Source organism: Notolabrus celidotus, chromosome 3 (genome assembly GCF_009762535.1).
Source record: "Notolabrus celidotus isolate fNotCel1 chromosome 3, fNotCel1.pri, whole genome shotgun sequence".
NCBI lineage: Eukaryota > Metazoa > Chordata > Actinopteri > Labriformes > Labridae > Notolabrus > Notolabrus celidotus.
This window is the reverse complement of record NC_048274.1, coordinates 36,204,529-36,218,499: the sequence shown is the minus strand read 5'-3', so window position 1 is coordinate 36,218,499 and position 13,971 is coordinate 36,204,529. Positions and strand designations below refer to the sequence as shown.

Genomic DNA, 13,971 nt, shown 5'->3' with positions numbered 1-13,971 from the left:
AAATGCTGGCTCAAAAAAGAACATTTTGTACACCAGGCTGTCTGCATCCGCTTCACTTTTCAGCATAGCAGTGGCCGCTTGATCACAACATATCTTTAAAGTTGCCTGTATAATCATTGGCATCACACTTCTTGATCTGTCTCACACCTTCAGGAGAGCAACATCTAAGGCTTGAGACATCCCTTGGTGTCCTCATCATCCTCCTTCTGGAGATTTTTGAGATCCTGTACTCCCCTAATGCAGATATGTCTGCTGATGATTTTAATGAAGGTTAAATCCACTCCTGTCACCACTGGATTTAAACTTGTATTCATGTGTCTATTGTGTGTAGCTGATGAGCCTATATTTTCTGAATGTTTGAAGGTTTTACCTGGCAAAACAAGTTTTCCCAAAGAAACACTAAAGCTAAAGTTAAAAGGATAAAGTAAAGGGAAGAGTATTTAGAGAAGTGAAGGTGTATGTTTGAGTTTCACCTTGTGAGGGGATGGTGTCCTCAGAGCAGGACGGGGTGGTGGTCTCTGTGCTGTAGCCGCTGGAGTACTGCAGGGAGTCTCTGTTGCTCTTCTGCTCCATACTGAGTCCTCTGGTCAGTACCATGGCCAGGTCACTGGCTGCTGGAGAGACCTCCTCTCCATGCTGACGATGGTGAGAAGGAGAGAGAGAGAGAGAGAGAGAGAGAGAGAGAGAGAGAGAGAGAGAGAGAGAGATGTTTCAGCAGGAAGTTGTTTTTAAACTTGATTCAGAATCTTAACCTTACACTGAAGGCTGTAGCAGCATGGGCTGCAGATTGTCTCACATCTCACATTTAAAGATAGCTTTACAACCAAAATAGTAATACTCAAGCAATAAAACAGTGGACTAAATGTTGGGCCAAAGTTCGGCTTTTGCTTGTTCATGAGTATCTCTTAATGTAAAACTACAGTGTAAAACAGTTAGTTGTAGCTTCAATGCTCCTGTTATTGACTGACCGCAGTGAAAAGCAAAGCTTTTTAAATGCAGCTCTTATAACGTCACATTCATCTCATCAGCATCATCCAGCATTACCTTGGCAGCAAGGTTAGCCGGAGTCATCCTGGATCTCTGAGGGTCATCAGGATGTGCAGATGGACCAGCGTATCCCTGTGCGCTGGGGGACCCCTCACTCTCCCTCAGTCTATCCAGAGGCTCCTTCCTCCTCTGAACTACTGTTGCCGCCGCCGGCTGCTCGTACTGACCTGCTTTGGACCAATCCTGAGGAAGCGAGTGAAGTTAGTGAACATAAAGTAGCAGATAGCATTGACACGAGAGACTTGTCCGCCTTCCAGCAGTTTGAAGCCCTTCTTCTGAGTGCAGAGAGAGGGGGCCTGTGTGTGTGTGTGTGTGGGGGGGGGGGGGGGGGGGGGGGGGGGGGTTGTGTTTGTGTGCGTGGAAGTTTGTGTGAGAGTGGGTGTGTGAGGGCTGGGGCCTTTTTGAGTATTTGAAATTGTTGATGATGATGATGAAGTCGACTGGTTAGCGCGCCACACCCTGCTTAATTTTTACCAATCCCCAGTGGGCAGATTGGAAAAACTGGTGAGTGAGACAGGGGGGGGGGGGGGGCAGAAAATAAAATGCATGCACACACAGCAAGTGGGGATGTACACTCTCAGGAAGCAAAGCAATGTGGTTATGGATGAGTCAATTTGGTGATAAAAATTAAAAGAAAAAGAAAATGTATGCATTAACTGAAACAGAAGAAAAGGTGCAACTGAAGCAGATGGAAGCAGATGGAGAACAAACCTTCCAGATAGGAACCTTTGATGTGGGAGAGGAGGAGCTGGATCCAGGGGGGCAGTTATAAGGTGGGGACGCAGGAACAGGAAGAATGACAGAGAGAGGCCTGGTGGAGCCAGGGTGAGAGAGAGCGGGGCGGAAGGTAGCGAAGGACGTGCCAAACTGCGGGATGAGAGACACAGTCACGTCATCAAAAGACGAAAACGACAAAGACTTAAACTCCAACAGAGACAGAGAGAGAGATATCAGAGAGGTGAGAGAGAGGGAGAGCAAGAGACAGAGAGAGGTGAGAGAGTCAGCTGTGGGGAGGGACCCCAGGGCCAAACACAACAAGACACAGGCAGCACATGTACAGTCATTCATATAACTATGAGGACACTCACACAACAAGATGACACGGAAAGCAGGAACAGATCTGACGGTAGGAAAAACCTGTAAAACTAACTTAGTAACTACTGTATGTGGATTAAAAGATTCTCTAAAGGCACTAAGTTTAGTTAGTCTAAGAGCTATGGTGCCAGGGTGATGCATGAAAAACTACATGTCACTGATATTTACATGTTTGTGTTAGAAAGGTCAGGTGATTTATTAAAGCAGCCCCAAGCATGCATTTCCACTGTGGTGCAGTGACTCTGCATGTCTGTAGCCCAGAATAAAGACAGTAGTGTGTCATGAGTTGATGTTTAGTTTAGTTTTGTCTTGTGTTTCTTGCATTGGTTCCTCCCTGTGTTTTTTCTGTGTTAATTATTCTTTTTGCTCCCTTGTGTGTTTAGTGATCCATGTCTCTTGTTGTATTTAATTGTGTTTCCTGTTTTATTTTGTAGTTCTTGACCCCTGTGTTTCAGGTTAGTTTGACTTCCTGTCCTTGTGTGTTTCCCTCCATGTTTAATAACCCTGATTAGTTTCACTTGTGTCCTGTGTTCACACCTGTGTTGATTACTCTGTGTATTTAGTTCATCTGTTTCCCCTGTCCTGTTTTGGATCATTGCTCGCCTCTCCTGTATTCTGTGTGTTTCTGTGTCCCTGTGTTTCCCAAGGGTTTCCTTTTGGATTTAGTTTTTGTTGTTAGTCTTTGTTTGTACCTTTTTGTTTATTAATACCTTCTTTACCCCAACGTGACAGTAGTGACTCTCGTTTAAATCACCTTGGGTCTTACTTTAGACGGATGTGTCATGGCAGCACCAGTGTGCTCCTCAAAGGACAGGGGATAAAACTCCATGAAGCCCAATGAATGAAAATTTGTACACTATGTGCAAATATCACTGAAAATTCTTGAACTTAATTGCATTGCTAATAATTCATTAATGTTAACAGCCATTGTGTTTTTGTTTCATTCTATTTCAGTTCTTTGACAGAAGGAGTATTTCTGTTTCATAGCTTTATACCCTTTTCCTTATTATACCTCTATATTCACTGTTTTTGTACCAAACACAACCATGAAAAATAACTGTGTTTGGTGATCCTTCTTCTGAATGAAGGTGCACCAAACACAGTTAAATAAAAGTGCTTAAGGGCAAAGTGTTTGACAGTGCACGCATGGTAATGTTGTGGATGCAAGTGTAAATTGTGTCCTGGAATTTCAATAACTTTCAATGTTTTTCTGCAGCCTAAATCTTCAAGGCCTTTTGAGCTGGAGTTAGTGCTGTCTAACTATGAAGCTAAAGTATTACTGAAGTAGTTTTTCTGATACTGTTACAACATAAAATCACATACCAGCCACTATACAGCTCTGTCTATTATTTCGCTGCTGTTAATTGAAGCTTAATTTTGATGTAGCTGACACAGCGTTATGAAAACAAGAAGTTGCAATTCCCCACTGAGTGAAAGCAGTGAGGGTTTTCAATGTGTCTCTGTGCTTCCTTAAACTTTCTGAAAAAAATACTCTTATAATAAGTGAACAAACAAGTGTGATGTGCAAAACAAACCTGAAGTCTGTATGATTGTTTCACACTTCATTGTGAGTGTGCAGGATTTAATCAAGGTAATGTATGCCTCTCAAATTAGAGATGAATCACACACTTATTGCCGTCAGATGGCTGCAGAGGGTGTTAATCACCAGAAGGGGAAGGCAGTCATATATGCAAGCTGTTGTGTATGATAAACGGTGCTTAAGAATCAGGCATGAGAATTTACTCCGTCTCACGAGCATTATTGGAACTTTTTTTTTTTTTTCTGCTGACAGATGTGCAGAGTAGTTAAGGACTGTAAAATGTGAGTGGAAGAGACGCACTGTCAGAATCATAAAGAAAATGACCTCATGTGTTGTGTTTAAGAGATTTGTGGGAATTATTCTTCAACATTTAGTGAAAACAGCAAGAATCAGAGAAAGACCTACTGTAAAAATAAAACTTGACACTGCTCTGAGCTTTCTCTGTCATGCAGCGTGCCTCAAAACAACAACACCTCATGACACTATGCTAGCAAAAACAGGGAGCCGTTTAAAGCTTGTTAATGCAGGTATTGAACATACACCTCATGCTTCAGGTACATTTTAGCTACCTTTTTGACTAAGCTGTTCTCTCCTATCGTGTGGCTGGTAATTATTTTGTGCTCACCACAATAAAAATCACTTTCTGCCAGAGAGCCCACTCAGCCTCTACAGAGCTACTACGGTTAGCTCTGCTGCAGCGATCCTTGTCTCACACTGAGTCAAAAATCCATTAAAGTCTTAAAATGAAACTCCTGCTACCCTGATAGATGTAACATATAATTCCATATAAAACAGCATGTGTCTTTGTATAATGACTTTATACCACCACAATTATCACAGCTGGTTTTACATGTAGCTCACGAGAGATGAAGTGTACTTAGCTATTGGGAAAGAGACATGTCTCATGTAGATGAGCGCACTAACTGGAAAACAGACATTAGTATATCCACTGTAAATGAGAGGTTTAAGTACCCTGATAGATGCAGAAACCTCGAGGTAACGAAGTGAGCAGATTTTACAACTAGATTTTTGTTTTTACCCCCACTGTCCTTCAAAGTGATTTAATGTGGCTTCATTTAGCTGGTCTGCAGAAAATTACGCTACTTATATGAGCATGTGTCTGTGTCTCCTGTGGTGTTATGAATTAACCTGCTGCTACTGATGCTTCTGATAACTCACTGTTCACTAACCCTAAAGTTAGGAGTCATCTGGCAACAAAGAAAGGCAGAAAACTGATTACATTTTCTATTTTCAAGGTTTTATTTCAAGTTTATCTAATATTTTTGTGCATATTTTTTACTAGAATGGCTGAAATGTACTATTTTTAGATCACTTTTGTCATTCACCTTTTTTTTATTGCATTTTTTCAGTATTTCTTTGTTCACCGCAAGTTAACAAATTATATTTAAGTAACGAACAAAACAACAAAGAGAAGAAAAAATAAATAAATACAAAAAACTACAAAAATAATGATAATAATAAACAAATAGTAATAATTAACAGATCAAACAAAAAGGAAGATAAATAGGAGAAAACAAGGTAAATAAACAAAAATGATTGATAATAATAATTACAAAAAATAAATAAATAAATACATTAAATTAAATTAAATAAAAAAAATAAAATAATAATAATAATAATAATAAATATCTATAGATAACTAAAAAAAAACATTCTGGAAGACACCTCACGAACCCCCATTTGTGTCTCGTGACCCCCCCAGGGGTCCCGACCCACACTTTGGGAACCCCTGGTCTACAGGATTACTTCAATAATTATTGTATAGTGTTTGAGATTTTGAAAATTTGTGCTATTAATATTTACTGTCTTTTTCATAAAGTAACAAATATAAGCTTCATTTTCTTTTGTAAAAGTTTGAATTTGACCGTCATTTCAAGGTAACAGTTAAAAGTGGAATACTCACAGTGGTTGGGGAGCTGCATTCACTGACTGACTGGCACGTTTCTGAGGCCTCTGACGATGCTGAGCTGGAGGACTTCTGCAGACGATAAACAGAGAAAAAAAAACAGACATCTCTACTATGGCTTGTTCATCTTGTGTTTGTATAAGTTTAATAATTCATAACATCCGTAAAAGATCAGGCGAAAGATGCAGGAGAAGTCAGACACTTCTGGTTTTCTGAGGCAAATCAATCCAGAAATTGATCATGTTGATTTTCAGGAGCATTGCAAACACAGACAATTTACAGCTCATTCCCACTCTTGCTTTGAGTATTTGTGATTTTCAGAGTGTGCATTTAAGGCAGTCATACCTGGCTTGTGATGTCTGAGGGCATGGGTGAGGGCGGCTTGGAGTAAATGTTTGCATCCTGGGACACAAAGCCTGAATCATGGGAGGACACGCTGCTGAGGCGGTGGGCGGCGATGCCCCCTGGTGGCAGAGGCTGGTGCGGCAGGCTGCTGCGGTAGCGAACGGAGGAGGAGGAGGATGAGGTGGGTGAGTGAGGCTGGGAGCCTCCACCCCCACCACCAAAACCAACACTACCGCCTCCCCCTGAAGAGCGGGAGGCGCTACTGTGGGCGCTGTTGACGCTGCTGCAGGGGGGCGGGGGGGAAGGGGGAGGTGCAGAGGAGGAGGGGGAGAGTGGAGTGATGGAAAGGTGAGAGGAGGATGATGGTGAAGGTGATATATGTAAAGTCAGGACAGTATTTAGGGAGAGAGAGCATGATTTGGGGAAGATTAGGAATACAGTTTTGCAGGATTGAGATGTTGGTCATTGGAGGTGATATATTAAAGATGTGAGGATGCATTGGATCCATTTTTTGAGTGGTTTTATAATGGAGTGAAGTTTAGGAATAGTGGAGGTTCATGTGGGTTCATCCGGCGATGTGACAGTCACAGTTCAAAGCGTTAAAGAGACCCAGAGATGAAAGGAAATCCAGGTAAGCACATAAACACCCCGCAGGAGAGAAAGAGGGCGAACAACACGAGTGCACACAAACAAGTGACAGACAGGAGGTAGAGAAGTGAAGGAAGAGACAAGCACAGAGGAGGATGAGTGTGTGGGGTGAGGGAAAAAGGGGGAGAGGAATAAGAAGGTGGGAGGAGGGGGGTAGACAAAGAGTGTGTGAGCTTATGAGGAACAAGTGCACTCTCAGTAAACACTGCAGGCAAAAGGATGTGAACTCGCATGCTTTGAGCTTTGCCTTGAGGGGAACAGCTACAACAGAACATGCAAACAGTGACTGAGACTGATTCACACAAATACACAGAGAGGTTTCTCTCAGACAAAGAGCTATGGAAATGCATGTTTAAGTTCTTGGAGATTTCATTTTGTATCTCATAGATTGAAAGCATTCACAGCTCTACTCGACAAACTCTGCTGTAGGAATGATGGAATAACTGATTGTTGTTTCTTTAAAAATCAAATGCCTTATACTCCTAGAATGTGTACAAAATAAGCTAAAAGGTTAGACAATTCATGATACAGTAACAACTGGCTAAACTACCTACCTTCAAAAATGATATACCATAACATAAAAAGATACAAAACAAGAGAAAACAGACTAGAAGTTATAAATGCTAAATGACACAGTCGTTTTTATGATTGCAGAGCGATTTGTTTGGCTTTTGCAAATCATAAAACAGTGCCCACATCAGTACGGTGCATGTAGTGAGCTCATTTCTTGGTGCATCATTAATGCTTCATATTCCTTAAATGAATAAAAGACTATGTATGTTCTGCCAATTATGCTTTATTTAGGTTGAATGATATAGGACTATGCAAAAACGGAATGAGATTTCACCCCCTGCCACCTGCCCTATGTCACCTACTTTTACACTACATGTGTGTATCATAATGACATCATCATCATATGAAATGTGTTGAAGCAAAATTCAGAAGCCTAAACTTACAGCTGCAAAAAGATTTAATAAAAAGATCTAATAACTCTTCAGTCTCCAGCTGTACTGAGTTTTCTGTATCTGATTCCCCAGGTCCAAAGTGTTAGGAAAGCAGAGATCGGGTATACATGACTTTAACTATGGTCGTTTTTGACTGGTCAATTGTTTTGTGTATTTAATTCTGCTCTTTCACTCTTCTTATTTCTCTTTTCTCAGGCAGCTGCATCCATTTCAACCCTGGGATGAGTGGACAAACAGCAAAGATGGACAAACACACACTGACAGAAAGACTGACAGTCACAGTGAGACATTAACACCACAGTTGGCTCCTCTTTCTGATGCTCACACAGTTTATAATACAAGCTGCTGTTTATGTCTGTGTGCACGTGGGTGTGGTTGTTAATGTGTGTGTACCTGCACATGCTGCTCTTGCGGGAGCCAGAGCTGCTGGGGGATGACGGAGGCGTCTGATAGGACCAGCTGTAATCTGAACCCTTCAGGTCCTTAATCACCTGAGAGGAAGGCAAAGAGAACGAGGCTCAGAGGTCTGTGCATTATTGTTTCTCTCTTTATAAGAGATCTGCATGTTGAGAGCAGTGGTGGAATAAGTTAGGATAATTAAGTAAAAGCACATCTCACTTAATAAACCATGTGTTGGTAGAAAAAAAGTTCTGCATTACAAATATATTTTAAAGGTGCTGTGAGGAACTTTTGTTTTGTATCGATTATGGCGCCCCCTTGTGGACAAAGTGATACCTCTTATCTCTTGTCCTATACATGCAAAAGTAGTGTTTTCAACAGAAGCCTCATCCTGTTGTGTTCAACAGTCAGCTTTATCAGGCAATGTGATTATTTACCATGAAAACAGTCAAATAAAGGCTGTTTCTGAAGCAAGATGTCCATCATCTGGTCTGAAACCTACCCCCCAGGACAGTTTCAGGCATTCAAAATGACAACAGAGAAGGTGCCAGTGTTGCTGCTGATGGACTTGTTTGCTATTGAAGGTTATAAAGAAGCATCAGTATCATTTTCAGTCTGTTTCTCAGCCAGTTCCAAACTCCTCACAGTGCCTTTAAGTATAAGTCTGTTTGTATGTTCAAGAAAATGTAAATATCAAAAGTAAAAAAAAGTCTGTGACTTTTATATTTTATTTTGAATTATTAATCATGATCAGTCTTGCATTCATTTGATTCAGGTATCCACTGTGTTAGCTGGTTCAGCTGAAACCCTGAAACTAAAAATGATTTACATCACGGGGTGAAGAAAATGCTTAATATACATCAAATGATTGTTTGGTTTGTAAAAGTGATCACTGAGCTCAAAATGAAGAGAACATCCTGCTTGTTTTGTACAACCAAAGATAAAATAATAAAGATTTATTTAAAATCACGAAAAATAGACAATAAAGAAAAGCAGCAAAACTACACAAAGCTAGAAGTTTCCAATGAATAAGTCAAGGTGATGAATCTACCATAAGTTGTAGCTGTACTCACAGTCCATTTTAGTTTCTTCAAGTTAAAACAAACTCCCTCTTGTGTATGGAAGCATATATGTTCTTCAGTGTGAATATCCAAGTTCAAAGCCATTAAAGAAATCTGAGGAAGGAGCCTACAACCCTTTTTTTAAATCACTTTACACATCAGATCATACAGACCTGCTAAAATACATATGTATATAACATTTTATGGAATGTAATTGCCTGTAAAGTAAAAAAAAAAGTACTTTAAATACTCCCTGCTAAAACCTTGTTGCATCAAAATAAGAATCAGCATGAAATTAAAAGACTACAGAGGTCAGATAGGCAAGATAGGTTAGAGAGTAAGGATGCAAAATTATAATAAAAAATAACTAGTGTAAAGGTTACCTCATGGGTATGAACCAATGAGAGGAGGTTAATATCTGTTATCAGTGTCAGCTAAAATAAACCCTATCCTTAGAAAAGCAAGTCCATTAAATTCTGCTCTCAAGTGCTTTTACATTCCAACACTGCTCGTGTGTGTGTGTGTGTGTGTGTGTGTGAGTGTGTGTAGTGATTTTCATAATCTGGAGACTTCCAGCAATGTATTCCACTTTCCAGCATCTCTCTAAACCGTTCAGAAAGTGGTGTCCTCTAAGGGGGGGTGTTGAAATATGCGCCCCCAAAGTGGACATAAGTAAGTATGTGTGTGTGTGTGTGTGTGTGGGGGGGGGGTGTATGTGTGTGTCTTTCCATGTCTTACCTGTTCACTAGCTGGGGGCAGTTTGTGAGGATCGGTTGTGAGCACAGTGAGGTCATCAATGATGGCCTGGAGGTGAGTAATCTCTCCCAGCATGGCGATCTCTCCGTTCTAAAGAAAGAAGGTACAACAAACACTCAATCATGATTTTCATTTCCCCCCTTAGATCTGCAGTCAAGAGCATGTTAGGTGACATGAGCTGCTGCACCTGTAGCACATATCACATGCTGCAGAAAGTGACTTTGGAGAGCTGCACTTTAAACGTTACGTTTTATTATTGAAATGTCTTTAAACCGTTGCCCATCTTTCTATCCTTCCCTCACACCACCCAGTCTGCATCCATCCAACTCCCTCTCCTCACCACGACAGGCTGCAGGAAGCCAATGAAGGTGCAGAAGCGTCCCCTCTCCTCCACTAGGGCCCGTCGCACCGCCTGCTTCTCCGTCTCCTCCATCAACAGGCACATGTCCGTCACGTCCTGCATGGCACTGTCCAGCTGAGGCTGCAGGTCTCCTCGCCCTGAGGTGGAAGGGTAAAAACAGACGGTTAGAGAAAAAATATGTTTGAGGTAAAGGAGAATGAGGTTCTGAGGTGGTGGATGAGAGGAGAGGGGTTCATCAGAGGAGGATGGAAAAGGAGGAAGTGAAGATGGAGGTGCAGAAGGTTAAATGGAGAACAAGAGAGAATATTCATGACGGTAGACACATTGTTTGAAAGGATGTTTCTCCACCAGCTTCCCATAATACTCTGCTTTCTGATATCACTTTCATGTATTCAAGGTAAACTGAGGGAGACAAAGTTAGCAGAAACACTTTGTTCATTCTTTAAGCTCTGTATTTTTTATTTTGTATTTCTATTATCTGTATGTTAGTGCTGGCATTATCAACTCACACCTTTTTTCACATATGTTCTGCCCTGTTAATATCAGCATATCAATTAAAGCAGCTTTCAGTAATAAAGTAGTGAGATGGCTTTGTCAAAAACAAAAGAATACATATTTTTTTTGAGAATAAGCAAATCCCAGTCAAACCTAAGTGTGAGAAAGTTAACTCCAATGAGTTTAACAGCACATTATTCGTTTTACTTAACCCATTGCCAACTTTGGAGGAATGAGCCATCGATTTAAAGGCTGTTACTCTTCTGTTTTCCTTGTGTTGTCATAGCCTTGGCTAAAAGCTTTCTTTAAAAAGTTGATCACAGTGTGTGAGCCTACTCTTCCATCTGTGCCCACATCACAAACACTGACTGTGCGGAGCCAAAACACAGCTAGGGTGTTAAAACGTCAATGTTTGCTGTGAGTGATTGCAAAAGGAAAAGACACATAGGTACTGTAGGTGTGTAAATGACTGGGAAATCTAAGTGCTATGACCTGTTAGCACGGAAATAACATGAAATGCACTGAATGGAAAGCTATATGAAGTAACTATTTGTATTGTTTCCGCATGCACATAAAGCGGGCAAAGACGCCCGCAGTTACAGAGAGAGAAAATAAAAAAGAGAGAGCAAAAGGGGGGGAGGCGTGAGAACAGAAATAAAGCCTACAGTGTGACTATAAAGCTAACAAGGCTCCATAAGTCATGCAGGAGTCAAAGAGCAAGAAGTTTAATTACAGCATGCACTGTCAGAGCTGAAACTTTGTGACAACAACAACAACTTACACAACTAAAAATCTTTATATACTGAGCTTTAATCTGTCATCTAATAAGAGGAACTTTAGGAACTGTAGTGTCATAATCCAGCATTTTACATAATGCAACAGGCTATATGTCTTGTTTGTTTCTTGTTTGCATCACAATAACACATTTGACTCTTATGAACTTTCAAAACTTTTAAAGTTTTGCAAACTTTAAAAATTGCCAATCATCTCTCTAGTCTAAGACACGCTGTCCTTAAGTGACACAGCCATGCTTCAGTTTTCCTACTTATGCTGGCATTGCACTGTACGTCTGACATCTCTGACTGATCACTTGGCGCATAAATATTATTCTTTGCACCAGTTACTTCATCCGTGTCTTCCGTTTCTGAGTACATTGAATGAAAACACAGGAAAATAGTGCTGCCCTGTAGTTAACCTGACACAATGATGCAGCATCAAGCCAATATAAAGAAATGTCTTCATCTTCTGTGTGCATGAACACACAAGAAGAGTGATAAAAATGAGGCCCTCCAGGAAAACACTGGGTTTACTGATGATTTGAGGAACCTGCGTACATCTCTACTTAGTTACAGTCTTAGAGACGGTGTAAACTTAGTGATAGTGATTAAGATGTAAATTAAAAATAAAGAAGGAAACAGATGTAATGCTGTGGTTTCTGAAGACCAAGGACAGGGGTTTTGACAGTTGGCATAAAAGACTCAATAGAGCAACTGGCTGCTTGATTTTAAGGCCCCTTCTTGAAGAGAGGCACGGGGATTATAGCAAGTACTTAGGCTTTAGTTACTTGGTTTACACTGTAGTGTATTTCACATAATAAATACATGGAGACATGGACTCCACTAGACCTCTGAAGGTGTTGCTCATCTATCTGTCACCAAGAAGTTAGCGACAGATGGTTTTTAGGTGGGGCCATTATGGATCTGACTTGGTTGTCCAGCACATCTCACAGATGCTCCATTGGATTGAGATCCGTGGAATTCAAAGGTCAAGTTAACACTCTCATGCTCCTCCAGGGCACCTTCTTCCATTGCTCTGTGGTCCAGTTCTGGTGCTAATATGCTCATTGTATGCACTTTAAGCAGGGGTCAGGGGTCAGAATGGACACCCTGACCAGTATGCGGCTGTGCAGCACCATACACAACAAATGTAACATATGCTCTGTGAGTTCTGATACCTTTCTATCAGGAATAGCATTCTGTTTTTCAGCAGTTTGAGCTCCAGTAGCTCTTCGATAACATTGGACTGCATGATCAAGTCTTCTAGGAGCACCTTGGCTGTCCATGACCTAGTCACTGGTTCACCATTGTATATTTAGACCACTTTTGGCAGGTATTGACCATAGCAGACTGGGAACACCCAACACAAGGTGAAGTCTCTGAGATGCTGTGAATCAGTCATCTAACTGTCATAATTTAGTCTTTTTCAAAGTCACTCACATCCTCACATTCGCCCATTTTTCCTGCTTTATACACATCAACTTAAAGGACAAATGTTCACTTGCTGCGAGACATATCCCATTCACTGCCCACTGGTGCCATTGTAAAGAGACAATCATGATCCACTTCACCTGTCAGTGGTCATAACGTCAGGGCTGATTGGTGCATGCAAATTAAATTACTACAGACTACTAACAACTGTCGTGCATGCACAGAGAGTTTGGAAAGTAGTATGACAGCTGCTCCTGTTAGGTTTATCAACCCCCAGTAACAAGCTAACTTAAATGTATAACATTGAGTGTGTCTCCAGGCACAGCAACTGGATACAATGAGTTGAGTTGAGTCTTCACTACATACTGTACATGCTGGTGCTAAAATCTACACGAGAAGTTGCAAATGAAAGAAAAACAAATGAGATGATGTGGCAGAGTTGTAGCGAGCGACAGGCTGATACTTACCCTGCATCTCTATAACAGGGGGGCAAATACCACGGCGAGGGGGTGACAGAGAGACAGTATCAGAGAGAAGGGGGAGACAGCAAATAGGAAGCAAAATAAGAAAAGAGGGGACAGAGAGAGAGAGAGTGGGGGAGAAAGCAGAAATAGCAGAACTCATTGTTAAGGTTAGTACAAGGAAGCCATCACAAGACAGCCACAGTGCCACAGGTTAGAGCAAAATAACACAGCTGCAACCAAAAATACAAGAAGGAATAATAATACCACTGAACATCTGCACCGACGAGACCAGACGCTAAGAGACAAAGAACTGCACTGGCTGATATCAAAGTAAGTGTAACATTTATTCAGTCATTCACATAATACGTAAAAACACATGATGTCAGAGTGACAGACAGAAATGCTCTCAAGAAAGGTGTCAACATATTTGATTTCAGAAATGATTAAATTTGACGTGTAATTTAGAATTTTACTTTGCAGTCATGTTGCATTTATGTATTTATCTGCCTGGCAACTGAAAGGAAACTGCTTCAGAAAGGAAGCTCTAATTATTGGTTGCTACATCACTGAATGGAGTGTTTCAGGACAAATGAGAAAAGACCTGCAATACGGCTGATCACCACGAGATGGTACCAAAAGCCTTCAGTTTTGTCTTCCTCTC

General features: G+C 41.0%; 1 protein-coding gene across 1 annotated transcript in view; it reads right to left on the bottom strand.

Moving 5' to 3' along the window:
* Positions 1–13,971, bottom strand: part of mtss1lb (MTSS I-BAR domain containing 2b) — a 113,352-nt gene that overhangs the window by 11,875 nt on the left and 87,506 nt on the right. Inside the window, exons 7-15 of the mRNA XM_034681033.1 lie at positions 13,314–13,322; positions 10,124–10,281; positions 9,766–9,873; positions 7,961–8,058; positions 5,955–6,237; positions 5,607–5,681; positions 1,759–1,914; positions 1,045–1,230; positions 474–636 (exon numbers count right to left, since the gene is read on the bottom strand). Coding sequence (XP_034536924.1) covers positions 474–636; positions 1,045–1,230; positions 1,759–1,914; positions 5,607–5,681; positions 5,955–6,237; positions 7,961–8,058; positions 9,766–9,873; positions 10,124–10,281; positions 13,314–13,322 — 1,236 coding nt within the window. The remainder of the gene's footprint in view (positions 1–473; positions 637–1,044; positions 1,231–1,758; positions 1,915–5,606; positions 5,682–5,954; positions 6,238–7,960; positions 8,059–9,765; positions 9,874–10,123; positions 10,282–13,313; positions 13,323–13,971) is intronic.